The sequence below is a fragment of the Peromyscus eremicus genome, chromosome 1 (assembly GCF_949786415.1).
Source record: "Peromyscus eremicus chromosome 1, PerEre_H2_v1, whole genome shotgun sequence".
Taxonomy (NCBI): Eukaryota; Metazoa; Chordata; class Mammalia; order Rodentia; family Cricetidae; genus Peromyscus; species Peromyscus eremicus.
This window is the reverse complement of record NC_081416.1, coordinates 45,211,943-45,228,196: the sequence shown is the minus strand read 5'-3', so window position 1 is coordinate 45,228,196 and position 16,254 is coordinate 45,211,943. Positions and strand designations below refer to the sequence as shown.

Below are 16,254 nucleotides of genomic sequence, written 5' to 3'. Positions count from 1 at the left end.
TTTGTCTCTGAAAGAGCAAGAAGCTCCTAACTACTGAGCTGTCTCTCTAGAACCTAATGCACCACCTCTGAAGCTTAGGAAAATCAGCTGAAATATAAAGTATGGGTATGTAATTTGAAATTTAAAGCAACCTCTCAAGGGCATAAATGTGTAAGCTTTCTTCTAAAAGGTTTAAAGCCAGTATCATTATTTACAATAAATTCAATTTAAGTAGTGATATAAGATCCCAGAATATTCTATGTAAAGGATTATAAGCCCTGAAAAAATATATACACACTTACTTCCAGTTCAAGCTGACAATACAGATTTATTAAAGTCCTCCAGTTTTTGCTTTCCCCAAACAAGCGTGACTTTGCCAATAGCATCGGCACTGTTCTATGACCAACTCCAGCTTCAAGAACTATAAAAATAGAATCAATATTCAAGGTCAGTGTCTCTCCTCCAGGCATCAATTCATTTGTGGGAGCTACTTTTTCTGTTTCATTTGATTCTTCCAGAAACCACATTTTCAGATTCTTAGTATCTTTCTTGTCCCATAAATGTGTTATAGAAGAAGTGTTTTCTTCTGGGATGCTTTCCTTAGTTGTATAAAGTGCAGAAGTAACAGTTATTATGGTATTTATGATAACTGGTGAAACCTAAATGGAGAAAACAATTTAAAAATGGATTACATACATTTGTTGAATGAACATGAAGAATTAAGGCTAAACTAGAAAGGTACTACAGGATAATAGATATAATTTTCTACTACAAAAATTTTTAGATAAGTTTGTTAAAATATTTATAAATCTTGTGACTATTAAACCAATTAAATATGACTACAATTATATGTATACTAGATATCAACTACAAAAGTCATGTCAATAAAATATAGCATTCATCATAAAATTTACAATAATATCTTACAAACTTGATATATATATTTCCAAAAAGTATTTATTCATTTGGTGAGTCAGGGGTCTAACCTGGGCCCTGTGAATGCTACACAAGTGCTTTACCAATGAGCTCAGTCCTTTTTCTGGTGGTAATGGTGATTGTTAGATAGGGTCTCACTAAATTGCCAAGGGTGGCTTAAACCTCAGTGCTCTGTACTTCAGGCAGGCCTGGAACTTACGATTCTTATACGTTAGCTTCTTGACCTACCACCAAATCAATTTTACATGTTTATGTTTTAACTTACCTTTAGTGTAAGAGATTTTACTGATATGTCAATCATTTGTGGATCAGTTCCTATCTGAGTAGCCTGATAAAACAAGTCACAAGGCTGCAAAACCTATAAAATAAAAATAATTATTAAATTAATATTTAAGTTAAAATATTTCTGCTTAAAGTCTTTCTGAGTAATAATTATATTAAAAAGTGAACACTCATACCTATATAAAAAGTGAATTAACATACTATTATTTATTATAAAAATAAGGTATGAACAAAAATACTAGCAATAATATTAATATGAAAATGCAAAAAGAAGCATTCATCTCCCACACCCCAATTCTGATATTTATTTGAAGAAGTCTATGAACTTCACAGTAAACACCTGGTATCTGTAGGAATGGTAAAGTATTTACAAATGTTGGGCATGAGCACAGAAGCTAGTCATACAAGTATCATTTGGGATCAAGTGATCGCTAGCATTTTTATCTCATTAGACTATTGGCACATACTAATGATATGGAGGTTTTGCAGTGTACGGTGGCAATCTATCACATAGCTCCCAATGATCTGTGCATTATGTCAATGCTGCTATTACTTCAATTCTCAAAGTTAGTGTAGTTCCCAACACTGATGAGAACATCTTTTTGGTCATTTACTCTGGACTAGAAGAAACTATTTTATAAGCAGGTCTAGGGAGAACCTGGGGTGATAAGGAGCCTCCCTACCAATAGCTCAAGCAAATGAGTTCAGAGGCAGATCCTTTGGTCCAGTGACATTGCAGAAGACTCTACCCAAGGTATATATAGTCTTTACTGTAATTACAGGAGAAATACTACAAATGGACTACTCAGCTATGACTATCCTAGGTTGCTGACCCTAGGTATCTCCAAGTTATGTTCCCCTAAGCCAAATGCAGAATTTTCCCTATATTTAATTTTTAAGGATTCAGTTCCACCAGCTAAACAGCACAGCATCTTCATTTTATTTTACTGGTCCTCATGCCAGTAAAATAAGAAGTACCACTTATTTCCTTCTCAAAGTTTACTAAGTAAACTTAGGGCTTTATCTGACATGTACTAAGTTTAATAAATCATGGGGAACATTGGTAAGAACATTCAAAACCCTGAGGAGCAATGTGGCTAATATCAGCAGGAATATATGTATATATATTCTGTGAATGAAAATTCCAGAAAAGGAATTGTGTCTGCAGAGACTAATGGAATGATTAGAATTTCAGTACTGTGGAGGGATTGGAATATTGCAGCCCAGAGGGTAATTAACTTATCTTGGGCTAATTATAGCCCTCCACAACAGCCATTCCTTACCCACCTCTGTGTTTGAACTAACATCCTGCAAATATTAAAGAACCTTTTGGAACCTACTAACATAGAAGACCACAAGCTTCCACTCACCTAAAAGCTAAGTATTTCATCAGAAACATCTTGGGCCTATAGAAAAGCTCCCCCCATCTTTTAACTACCTCTCTGATTTAACCACCAATGCATTTTAAACTAGCCTTGATTTATGACTTTGTTTTGTAAAAACCATGAAATTGCTTCCATGTTAGAACATGAAATTTGGGATAACCTAAATCTGGGTTCCCAGGCCCTGGTCACTCAAAATGGATCTAGAATAAACTATCTCTTATTCCTTTTGAGAGCTGTGGAGTCTCAAAAAACTGTGTTTTTTAGCATGTTGACAATTCCCATGAAACATCACTTGATTCTTTAAGAATTTTAAAGCTTTGCTGGGTGGTGGTAGTACACGTCTTTAATCCTAGCACTCAGGAGGCAGAGGCAGGTGAATATCTGTGAGTTTGAGGCCAGCCTGGTCTACAAAGTGAGTTCTAGGACAGGCTCCAAAGCTACTCAGAGAAACTCTGTCTTAAAAAACAAACAAACAAAAAAGAATTTTAGAGCTTTAAGGACATAATTCTGGCATGCTTTTACTGGCAGGGTCCCTAGGTAGCACATGTTATCACATGTCGATAGAAAGAATTACACACACACCCTAACATTAAAAAAAAATGCTTAAATATTTAAAAAACATATGAAGCTCTTGCTATGTCATTTATTTTACTTACCAAAAGTCTATCACACTATTTATTCAACAGTAAAATAGATGTGAAGAGGCCAATCTTATAGGCAAAGCTAAAACTGTAAGGTACTAAGAAACATAATAGGTATCAGTAATCTCTGAAAAAATTGAGATTATAAATGAACTTTTTCCTAATGATGGCAAGAAGAACTGTAACCACTAGACTCTTGATAGTCACTTCTCTCCCACTGATATTTCACCATGTCCAAAATTTCCTAAGTGCTGGTGGCCACATCAGAGGAGCAACAGGTGGCAATTCAAGATCAAGGTGTCAGTCCACCAGGAGGGAACTCTCTGATTGGGTCAAGGCCACAGGACTACAGACCCCAGAATGTCTTTTGCTTTTGCTATGCCTTTACCTGTTTGCTCCAGCTATCTCTCTTTGGTACTTGGCATGGTGTGAATGGGTGTGGCAAAATCTGCCTGTAATGTAGTGTTTAATCTCATGGAAACATCCTGTTCTACTGGGCATTTTTATCTGTGGACTGTCATGAAGATGACTCCTCCCTAAATTGTACTGTCTAATTGATAATAATAATAATAATAATAATAATAATAATAATAATAATGATAGCTTATACAGAGTTTTGATGAATAAAAATAAATACAAGAAAATGTTTCACAGCTAAGGCCTATGAATTCCACCTAAGGAGCTGCTTTAGATTGCAGCTCAAGTTAATGATTAAAGAAAACAACTGAATCCCCAAGAGCCAGGTTGGCTCTAATTCTCTTTATGCTGAAAAGATGCAGTCACAGGTTTCAGTGTGCACCGTTAGCTGAAACAAAGCTTCAAACTAACTTCAGGTTAGACCAGATGCTTTGCTAATAGTTTTAAGATAAATAACCCCAGAAAGTAATATAAAGTTCACAATGACACATAGCTAAGCTGTCTAAGACATGAGGCCAAGGTAGAAAATACAAAGCAGCCATTTGTTGATAGCTGATATATCTTCTTTGCTAGGTCTGGTTGATGATCAAAGGTGATGATTAATGCTTTGTAACCATTCCTGACCTCAATTTTCTGATACAAGAAACTATTGATGAATGGGTACATACCCTAAACATTCAAAGTTCAGCTGACTGTTTTTTTATGTATAAAAGTTTAGGCTTGTGACTCCCTTAAGATTCCTTATAAGATTACCTTTCAAGATAGATAACAGAGTGCTTATTTCTTTGTAACTGCAATTTGCAGCCTGCTAACAAAAGAATTGGCTGAGAAAAAAAATGTTCCTTGCTTGCTCATGTTTTATTAACCTGTGACAAGTTAAACATACTGTATGTGAGTTGTAAGGATGACTCTTTTTAGTAACGTAAGGGAGATGAAAAACACGTTTTCACATATAATCATTCACTTGAAAAATGGAATCTAACCTCATTGTGATCTCGGTATTGCCTGAAAGATTTTATTAGGTTATATAAGCTGTAGCGGGAGAAGAGAACAGAGAACAAGAGAATAAAGAAGGAAACCATCAAGAGAGCATGTGTCTTTTCCCTAAGCCCCTCAGATAGAGAAGTCTTAGTTTACACCAATGCCATGGATTCCTTTTCAGCCCTGTGCTGGATCACCAGGCGACAATACCTAAGGATCTCATCTAACACATACAAGCCCAAAATCTCTTCACATATCTAATGATATCTCATTATATATCTCCATCTATACTTTGCATTATTCTAAATGCAAAAATCCCAATTATCCTTTACCAATTTAAAGTCTAAAAATAGGTATACATGTTGATAAGACATAAGTATAGGAGTGGCTTTGGGGGAGAAGCTTTTCTCTATGGAGTTGTAAGACTAAGGATGGGTAATCTGCCCCAACTACTGGCAACAAACAATGGTGGAAAGGTACACAGATCAATAGTTACAGATAGTTCAGCTCGAAGCAACTCTTAAATCAAGCCTAGCAAACAAATTTCTTGATTTAACTTCTAATCCTAGGAATAATTCTTTGCATCTCTCTGTTCTACCCTCTCCTCTTTTATTAAGAGGTAAGGCAAACTTACACCCTACTTCCCATGAAATCCTGAAAACTCAAGAGTCTCTCTTCAATTTTGTAGCCTCATCTCCTATCTGTCGAAGGTGCTTCTGATAAAATAATTTTAACAGTAATCTTAAGGCCTTCTGTGTATTCCACGAAGATTCACTCCATTTCAAAAGTCACATCCACTATCTTTTTGAGATTATGCTAAACTAAGTAAGGGTAACATCTTATGCTTCTATAAGATTTTAATGCCATAGAAATTCAGGACAGGAAAGTTGACCAATAATACCCATAGGTTGTTAGGTTCTGGGGCATTTCTGATAGGATGATCAACGTACCTTGAGTGGTATCTACCAGTTTGAGATGACCTGAAGATGGAATCTTCCCGCCCCAAAACACCCATTCCACCCTATAAAATATCCAAGCTTCCCTCCCACCAATACACACCATGATACATGTCCACAGTCTCTACTTGAACAGAGAGACTGTGACCCTTAAGTTGTTCTGAATAAAGAACAATTCGCTTTTGAAGATGCCTGTCCACTTTCTTTTATTTCCACATCACCTTTAGCAACACACTCCTAATATTGTAAAAGCATCTTTTGTGTGACTGAACATTATTGATCATTTCATATTTTGGAATTTTTAGCAAGACTGCACAGGTCATATAGTCATTTCTCTACACTATTATCTCTAATGATTTTCAGATGTTTTTGCAACTTGAAAAGGCTGAGAACTATCAAATGCATTAACTCCTGTTTTTTTTTTCTGTTTAACCCCTCCCCCACCCTCTCCCCACCCCACCCCACCCCCGCTCACAAGCATTTTACTGTTCACAGCAAGAAACCAGGCAACTTGGCAATTTCCCTAAACTATATATATATGAGAAATATGCCACAAATTCCACTTCTAACAAAAGAAAAATATAAACTGCAAGTTTTCTGCCAAGGAGTTCATTCTCCCTGAACTTCCCTATACCAAGTTCTTTATGTAAGTTTTTGTGGGGAGGGGCAATTGAATTAGACAATGAACTCACAGTGGTGATTTTGCCCTTTCTCTTGACTGGAAGAAATGGGCATGCTCTGACTTGGAGATCTTTAATGGCAGCAGTCACTGTATTGCTTTCAGGGTCCCCTTTACAGCAAATTTCACACTGTGTTGTAATGACTAAGGCAGGAGCATCATTTCTTGTCATGTCAGCCACAAACACAATCTCAGGGTTTTTTATAAGAATATTAATTTCCCACTTCCCTAAATCCTGTACAGGTGCTAAAATAGAAATAAATACATACATATTAATTACACATATTACTTATGAAGAGTTAAGGAGAATAGCTACTTCAGTCAAAGTGAAATATAAAATTAAAAAAAAATCATCTATTCCAAAAACATTCATTATGTATTTCTTTTGAGATAGGCAATATCTACCTCCCTCTCCACAGGGATGGAAATAAAACTACCTTTGTATATGCTATACACACGCTCCACCATCAAACCTCCATTTACTTATAGAAATATGAATCAGAGTATGGGGAAAAGTCTACTGTTTAATGGTAGAACTGGCTCTAAATCAATTTCCAACTCTCCACACTCTTTCAACTATATCATAATGAATATGTAAAAGATAACAGAATAACTACACATTAAAATCAAGAAGTGAATATAAAAGTTAATGAGTACTTTAAACTCAAACACCATGTTTAATGTAAAGAACAGTTGGTTCATTATCTCTCCTGCTTGTTACTGATTGAAGAGAACAATTACTCAAGTCTCATAATTTCAAATCCCATAAACACACCTTCCAACAATGAAGGCCAAGCAGAATGGCACATGTTGCTCATCCCAGCAGTGAGGAGGACATAGGCAGGAGGATTAGGAGTTCCTCAGCTTCACAGTGATTTTGAGGACAGCAAGAACTACATGACATGAGACCCTGTCTCAAAAATAGAAAATCAAAACACTACTAACTATAGCCAGGCAGTGATACTGCATGCCTTTAATCCTAGCATTCCCCTAGCTGAGGCAGGTGAATCTCTGAGTTCAATGCTCGCCTGATCCATAGAGAGAGATCCAGAACAGCCAAAGTCACACAGAGAAACCCTGTCTTAGCCAAAAAAAAAAAGTGTATATAAAAATACTATTTTATTAGTATTAATTTTTATGTATTATTTACATACATATATAGACTTTTAATTTATTAATGTTACCCTGAACATTGAAAAGACAAATGAGGGTAACTATAGTTGCAGCAATAAGACATTAAAGTTGTTATTTGGTAACTAACCTTCTTTAGTAGTCCATGTTTGAACACTGGTTTCTAAAGCCGTACTAGTTGTGTAGGCATCAAAAAAGACATGTGCAACTGTCATCAGAAACTCCACACTTGCACAAACATACATCTCTTGGACAACTACATCAGTCACAGAAGTATCTCTGATGCTTCTATACTTCACATCCACCATGTCCTTTTTGTCAAACCCAAGTGTCAGTCCTATCATTCTGAAAAACATAATGACAATTTGTATGTATGGGTAACTTGAAAATAACCAAACATACCAATAAAGCTTAAAGATCTGTCTATCCTTTTACTGACAGCAAACAAATACTCTGAGAGCACGTCTCTTGGAAAAAATGAACTTATAAAACTTCTGCCATATAACTGTTTCACAATGGGGGAATCTATGTCTAAGAAATTATAAAAGTTCTGAATATCAGTTTATATACTCTACTCAAATTCATACATGTCCCATCTAATTGCACTATTTATTTCTATGTATTTAATAAATCCATCAACATTTCAAACATGAACAGATACCATGATGTACTAAACTGAAGTACTCAAGACCTCTCATGAATACACATAGAATAAAGGCAATTTTGAGTATAAGATCTATAATAATGAAGCAATCTTTCCTGAATAGCTCAAAATTATGGTAATACATACCTAGGAGTGGCTTTCATGACATGAGGCCTTTTATCATCTAAAATACAGTTTTTTAATGAGAAAGAAGAAAATGTAGAGCCATCTGTATACAATTTTAAACTACTTATAATATTCTCCAATTTAAATTCAGCAAGTTTTAGAGAAGGATCACGGACATCTGTAAAGAAGGCCTGTGGAAAAGAAATCCACATAGAAATTACACAGAAGCATAGGATTAAAGTATACTTTGTGATAAGACTATCTAGAAGTTATGACATTGGCTTACATGAAACATCAAATTTTCTATTTTGTTTCTCTTTTAACTATTATGTGTTTATTTTTTTAGTTGCTGAGAGGGTCACCTGTATAGCCCTGCTGTCCTGGTACTTCCTTTACAGTCCATGCTACCCATGAACTCTCATCAACCTGCCTGCTTCTCCCTTCCAATACTAAGATTAAATGTGTGTGCCACCATACCTGACCCTTCTCTCTTTATTCTTTTCTGGATGCCAGGCTCTGTACCCTGTGCATGGCCTTGTGTACACTAACCAGACTTTACTATTCAATACTATAAGCCCCAAATTCTCTATTTTCAAAGAGATATTGCTGTGAGATGGTCTGTATGTCAAATGTGTTGCTGATTGGTCAATAAATAAAACACTGATTGGCCAGTAGCCAGATAGGAAGTATAGGCGGGACTAACAGAGAGGAGAATTGAGAGAACAGGAAGGCAGGGAGAAACACTGCCAGCCGCCGCCATGACAAGCAGCATGTGAAGATGCCGGTAAGCCACGAGCCATGTGGCAAGGTATAGATTTATAGAAATGGATTAATTTAAGATATAAGAACAGTTAGCAAGAAGCCTGGCACGGCTATACAGTTTGTAAGCAATATACATCTCTGTGTTTTGTTGGTTGGGTCTGAGAGGCTGTGGAACTGGCGGGTGACAGAGAATTCTCCTGACCATGGGCCAGGCAGGAAAACTCTAGCTACAGGATATCTAAATAAAAGGCCAAAAAAATATATGTACTACTTTCAAATTTTGTTTTTAATATTTGCTATATGAAAGATAACTCATTTAAAAATGAAAGTGTATGAAGTAATTACTGAAAATATCAATCTTTTTTCAGAAGAACATACACTATAAAATACACACAAAATATTAAAACTATTATTTAATAGTTATATATACTTTTTTATTTACATAGTTTCCCTTCAAATATAGACATAGTTTCTCTTCTTCAACTTACCTGTTCAGGCCCTGGACTGTAAAGTGCCATAGTGAGATAATCAGTTCTGAAACTCACGTTAATTGTCGTATTAGCTTGAGAAGCCTGTGGGTGTACCTCCACCACAGCAGCTGTCACCACAGTAGCTGCTACAGAATTAAAGGTGAGGAATAAGAGAAAACAATTATAAGAGCAGGTAGTTAAAGTACCCATGAGATAAACCAAATTGTTAATTACATGAGTACACTAAAATGATAGTCAAGAAAATTCAAAAGCTTAAAAAATTCAGACATGGAAGTCTGGATTAATATTCTTCTATAACTGGAAAGAAAGAATTAAACACTCACTTTCTGTTCCCTCTTGGAGATTATAATCCTACTTTCATATTAGTATCATGAACATGGAGATTATTTCAGAGATAATGTATAAAATGAACACAAACACACATCTAACAGTTTATATTCAAATTTTTCTTTAAAGAAACTAAGAAAAAACAATGTATTTTAGATGCCATTTTAAAACTTGTTCAAACTGTGATTCAAATTTTTATTTGTATTTTATTTATTATATGTATTTTCTATACATTTATATTTTAAATAAAAAATCTATACACATGTATATATTAATTAGGCTTATAATACAAACACAACAATTCTTTGTTCTCACTTAACCTAACTCCAGACAAAAATACCACGATGTCAGGTAATTTATATTAACTTAGATAAACTTATATAAAATGAAATATACATGTATCAACTAAATAATTTAATAAAATACTTTAAAAGATCTATTTTAATTATATTTTATGTGCATGAGTGCTGTGCATGTATGTCTGTGTACAATGTACATGCAGTACACATGGGAGCAAGAAGAGGGAATTAGTTTCCCCGGAACTGGAATTACAGAATTTTGAGTTGTCATGTGGGTTCTGGGAATTGAACTCAGATCCTCTCGAAGAGCAGCCATTGCTCTTGGTCAGATGAGCCACCCCTCCAGCCCTTTTCTTTTCATTTCTACATTTCTTCTATGTTTCAAAAAGTTATTCATATCATCTATTCATATTTACTCATTCTCCTGATTGTGGTCTATAATACTCTATTGAAAATTGATATTAAGAATTTGTGCTCTCTCATTTAACCAGTCTTGCTTGAGGGACTACCAATTTTATTAGACTTTCCAATAAAAACGACTTTTATGGCATTATTGTATATATGGGGCACATGTTAGTTTCTGTGCACTGAACTTGGGTCAACTCAGATTTCTGGGCTTGCTTGGCAAGCATCTATCCACTAGACCACCTTGTGGACCCTTAAAAACTATTTTGTCATTTTTCACCTATTTGATCTAGTTAGTGATAATTATTTTCTTATTTACTCAAATTTACTCTGTCTTTCTCTGTCATTCCCCACACTCTTGTGTGACTTTCAGCAGACAGGGACAAGAAAGCAGCTCCAGGAAACAGGAGATCCTTTGTCCAGAGGAGGCCATCTACAAAGGGTTTGCCATGCATAGTTCTTCATGTACTATCAATCAGTGTGTTTTCAATCAAGTGATTTGCAGTTCTTATGTCACAGTTCATTATACTACTGCCTCTGCTAACTTCACTAAGATCTCTCCAATACAAATAGGTTCTCTTATTTGGCATTTGAATAATTTAATATTAAATCATGTAAACTTTAGTGTACTTCATCCTATATCACATTACAGCAGATATTTAAGAACAGAAGCTATTTTACTCTATCATGTACATATATAGTTGCCTTTTTTTATACATAGTTTATGAAATCTATCTTTTTTCCTGCTCTTCCTTTTTGCATTATTAGGGATCAAAGCCAGGGTCTTGTGTATGCTAAGTATGCAGTCTATCACTAAGCAACACTCTGAGTCTCTTTTTCTGAAGACATTATTCCACTTAGCCCCCATCACCCAAGCATTCTGAATGAGGTAAATGTAATAACCCAACACTGTAAGACAAAAACCATAAAGCACTGTGAATTCCTTTTCAAAGAAATTGACTTTCTAGCCTAATCATATGGACAATTTTGGGATCCTGATTAAGTGTGCTACTTCTGGATTACTACTGTTGTTTGATATCATAGTTTCTTCTTTTTTGATTCTTAATTTATCTTGCTGGAATATATTTTTAGAATAATTTCTTTAGGAGAGGATCAGAAAGGGTTTGACTAAACTATGAGTTACTAAAACAGAATTATGTTGTTTCTACATTTGGGAGTAATATTTGACCATGTATAGAATCCTAGCTTTAATATCACATTGTTTAGAATTTAAAATACTGTTCTACTGTCTTTTATAATCCAGCAGTCCTAGTTCACCAGGTTTACTGAAAAAGCAACAATAACAAAAATCAATTATCCTTCTAGTTCTTTATAAGTCTGTAACAGGTAGCCTGTTTTTCTCTGAAATTTTAAAAATCTAACAGTTTTAGGCCTAATGTTTTAAGAAATTGTGTTTATGTATGAGTCTTAGTTTACTCAATTTGCTTGAAACTGTGTGTTCTCTATGGCTGAGAGCAGGCTTTATAAATGTGGAGGGTTAAACCTAGTTACTTCTTTCAAGTTTTTCTTCCATTGTCTCAGTTATTTCTACCATTAAAACCTAGTATACTGGTACTGGAACTTCTGAACTGAAGCACTACTCTGAATTTTATTTCATTTCCATCTCTATTGTTTCCTTTCTTTATACTATAGGCTAATATTTCAGGTCATAGTCTTGAATGCTTATATTCTAACAGTAAGGTTAGTGTTGTTATTTTTAAAAAATCAGCAATCATGTAATTTATATTTTTTCCCCAAGAACTCTTTTTTGTCTTTGGAAGGGAAAGGTTGACAGTACTGGCAGGATCCATTTAATTACTATTTTCAAATATTAGCAAGTCCTTGTAAAATAAATACCTGTTTTATTTGTTGGCCTACTTTTATTACTCAGGGTTCCACCTCTTTTTCACACAATATCCACATTTTGATTATCTTTGTTTCTTTCATTCCTGTGTTCTATTGGTTTAACCTCATTTTGAACCACTTATAATTAATAATAAAGGATGGGGTTGATTATCCTACCTAGTGAGAATGGGGTTTCATATTATACTGACTTTTGTGTAGGATTCTGAGTAGTAAAGCTCTGAAATATTTCAGGCTTTGCAGAAGCAGGCATTGTTGATTATCAGATTTCACTTTAAGAGAGTCAGATTTGGGATTGCCTATAAAAATTAAAGGAGGTTTATTTTTGAGCCTGAAAATCACCCTAGCACCCTAACTAAGCCCACTATCCATGTGCTTGTGCTGCAGTTGGAACCAGCCACATTCACACAGCACCTTACCATCAACACTGGAATGAGTTTCTCTCTCATTATGATTCGCCCTATTATTTTTCATCCATCCAACTCTACAACTTTTGTTAAAATTCATCATCTATAATGATGATCCTATTATCACACTTCTACTATTTTGATATTTCTAAAATATCAATATATGTAAGTCATCATACTATATAAGTTATACAACTGAAAAAAAAGACTTATAGGGAAGAAAAACAAGAATCCTAAGAATTTTTTTCACAATGGGACTAAGAACTTTGATCTAATACATAATCAGCAGAATAACTAAAAACAGATCATTGTCCAAGTGAGATTAGCTAATTAGAGAATTATTAAGTCCTCTTTTACCAAGAACTAGAGGGAAAAAAGTTGGGGGACAGAGAGGTGTGGTGGTATTGTGTTCCCCAAAATATTGTGTACCTTAATAAACTTATCTGGGGTCAGAGAACAGAAAAGCCACAAGATACTTAGGCTAGAAAATGTTAGCACACGCCTTTAATCCTAGCATTCCAGAGACAGAAATCTCTCTGGATCTCTGTGAGTTCAAGGCCACATTGGAAACAGCCAGGCATGGTGACTCACGCCTTTAATCCCAGGGAGTGGTGGTAGAAAGAAGAAAGGTTTATGAGGCGTGAGGACCAGAAACTAGAAGCATTTGCCTGGTTAAGCATTTGGCTGGTTAAGCTTTCAGGGTTTGGAGCAACACAGATCAGCTGAGATTCATTCTGGATGAGGACTCAGAGGCTTCCAGTCTGAGGAAACAGGACCAGCTGAGGAAATGGCAAGGTGAGATAGCTGTGGCTTGTTCTGGTACTCTGACCTTCCAGCATTTATCCCAATAACTGGCCTCGGGTTTAACTTTATTAATAAGACTCTTTAAGATTCATGCTGCAGAGAGGCAAGAGATAAAAGCAGAGAAAACAGCCAGACAGGCTAAACACTCACCTCCTGAATGGCAGGAAACACTGGCGGCTCCACTAGTCACAATCTCATGGTTGTTACTTCTAGAAGATGAGGCATAATCATCTCGTCCATACCATATATTGCCATACAATGTTTGAAAGATGGTTGTTAAATCTTCTTGACTAAGAATGAACTGTTAAAAACAAAGTAAGATTTTACAAAAAAAAAAAAATGCACACCTAAACGGAGAAGATTGCTTTAAAAAAAATATTTTATGTGTGTGACTGTTTTGTCTGTGCACCACAGAAATGCCTGGTTCCAGCAGAGGGCAGAAGAGGGCATCGGATTCCCTAGAACTAGAGTTAGAATCAGTTATAATCTGTCATGTGGGTGTTGAGAATTTCCAGGTCCTCTGGAAGTGTGAAATGCTCTTAACACTGAGATCTCTCTCCAGCCCCCAAGATTTGTTTTTTAAAAGTCCTACTTCCTGGGCTCATAGGAAAATGAACATTGGTTTTTGTAATTAGTAGTTGTCTTCTGCAGACCAACTGTAATTAGTAGTTTATAAAATACAGATATTGTCAATAACTATTTGTTATGGATGTACTATGTAATGTAATTCAGTCATTTTAAAGTTTGAAAGTGAATTTTCGTTTCTATGTAGTCATTTAACTATTTACACTTTGATTTTAATAAGGAAGTACATCATCTTAAATACAAAATAAATATATTTGTGTAATGAAAAATATAGCTTACAATATGATTTATATGAATTATTTTATTTGTTCATCACAAAAGTCCTATAAATAAAGAACGCAATCCTGATTTGATAAGAAGCTGTAGCTAAGGGGTAAGACACTTACTTTTATAACTGTTTGGAACCTAGCATCAAACAAACAACAAAGACCTATCTTAAGTGGTATGAGAGACAACTGTATGTCATGTTGGCTTTGTCATAGTTAAGTAGATAAAAATTTTGTCAAACATTACTTAAAATGTTTCTATAAAGGTTCTTTTTTTTAAGGTTAGGTTAATGTTTAATCCCAAAAAGAGTGAGCAAACTCAATTACTCTTCACAATGTGAGTGGGCCTCATCTACTCAACTGAAGTGAAGTGCCTTGGTCACTGTTCTGAGGTTAGCTGTGGCTTGTTCTGTTTCTCTGATTTTTCAGTGTTCACCCCAATACCTGGCTCCGGGTTTGTTTTTATTTAAGATTCATGTTACACTACTTCCTCTGTTTAAATATTCTAGAGACTTATCCTGCCGATTGTGAATTTCCAAGCTATGCTTTAATACCTTCAATCAAACATTACCTCTTCACTCACATACTTTTGTATTGTTTATGTTTCTCTGGAGACCTGAAACTAATATGAAAGCACAATGTAAAAAGGATCTGCAAATTTCATTCTTTTGTGTGTGTGTGTGTGTGTGTGTGTGTGTGTGTGTGTGTGTGATGGGGATAAACGTTTATCTGTACATACAGAGATCAACATTAGATATCTTGCTTTATCACTTTATACTTTTTTTTTTTTTGAGACAAGGTCTCACTGAACCTGGAGCTCACCAGGATCTACTTCTGATATTACAAACACTTTTTAACATGGATTATAGGGATCTTAACTCATTTTAATTATTTCTTAACTAATTTTTGCTCACTTCTAAAGCTGTCAAATGTTTAATTTCTATTTTCAAATGAGGTAATTTTAATCTCAGAAAATTTAACTGTTATTTGCACTTGACCTTTGAACTTCAAAGATATAATCTACTTTTCAAAAAGTCCACATGTACCTATTCATACAGTGTATGCTTATAAACTTGCACTCCTTTTTCTAGTACAATACTTAATTTGTGATTACTATAAAACAAGAATTATAACTAGTACAATTACAAACTACATCTCTTAAATAGTATAATCTATTAAATGCCCATCAAATACTGATATTATTCATCATTCTATATACTTGTGAAGCAACCAGACAGATATGCTCGAAGGACTGTAAGAACTCTAGGACTGCTGATCTGTGGCTCCTACATGTCAGAGAAAGCTGTGAATATAACCCTAAAAGACTACAAGCTGAAAACTCATAAATTGAAGTAAGTGGTATGTATGCATTAGATTAACAGATTCAATTCTATCTTCTATGATACTCAAGATCCACAGGGTAGTAATTTAAATATATCTGTTCTGGTGTGTACTACAATAGTGGATAAATGACCTGGTGAATTAGGGAAGAGGGAGGATTCATTTTCTTCACCAGTCTCTTCCAGAGGACTGCCAGTTATTTACAGGCAGTATGTAGCACCATCTCATCATCCTATGTGGATTCTTCCAGGGAAAGAGTAAAGGAATTCAGCAATTTTCTGTACCACAAAACTCTGCTTATAACTGATTCAAGAGCATAGATCCCCCCCCCCCGACAGGTGGCAAATGTTACTTACAAGCTTCTATGGGTTGTCTTACCAGCATAGAGACTTAACTATTTACCTTAAAAACTTCCCTCTTCAACCACGTAAGTTAAAGTACTCATACTTGCTAAGATCTTAAAGAATTTTAGTTGGCATGTTCTAAGATCTTAATATAATTTTGACTTAAAAGTCTAAAATTTCTAAAATGTTTTTCTGAATAAAAAC

General features: G+C 34.9%; 1 protein-coding gene across 6 annotated transcripts in view; it reads right to left on the bottom strand.

Moving 5' to 3' along the window:
• Vps13a (vacuolar protein sorting 13 homolog A) overlaps nucleotides 1-16,254 on the bottom strand; it is a 221,449-nt gene that overhangs the window by 85,408 nt on the left and 119,787 nt on the right. For 5 of the 6 annotated variants that reach the window (XR_009378680.1, XM_059259982.1, XM_059260005.1 and 2 more), the window contains exons 35-41: nucleotides 13,665-13,815; nucleotides 9,407-9,534; nucleotides 8,178-8,347; nucleotides 7,518-7,732; nucleotides 6,270-6,502; nucleotides 1,181-1,273; nucleotides 282-638 (exon numbers count right to left, since the gene is read on the bottom strand). Coding sequence is in view for 5 of the 6 variants with exons in the window: in XM_059259982.1 (XP_059115965.1) it covers nucleotides 282-638; nucleotides 1,181-1,273; nucleotides 6,270-6,502; nucleotides 7,518-7,732; nucleotides 8,178-8,347; nucleotides 9,407-9,534; nucleotides 13,665-13,815 (1,347 nt within the window). In the remaining variant the exon portion in view is untranslated. The remainder of the gene's footprint in view (nucleotides 1-281; nucleotides 639-1,180; nucleotides 1,274-6,269; nucleotides 6,503-7,517; nucleotides 7,733-8,177; nucleotides 8,348-9,406; nucleotides 9,535-13,664; nucleotides 13,816-16,254) is intronic. The other variant, XM_059259973.1, reaches the window with a different exon arrangement.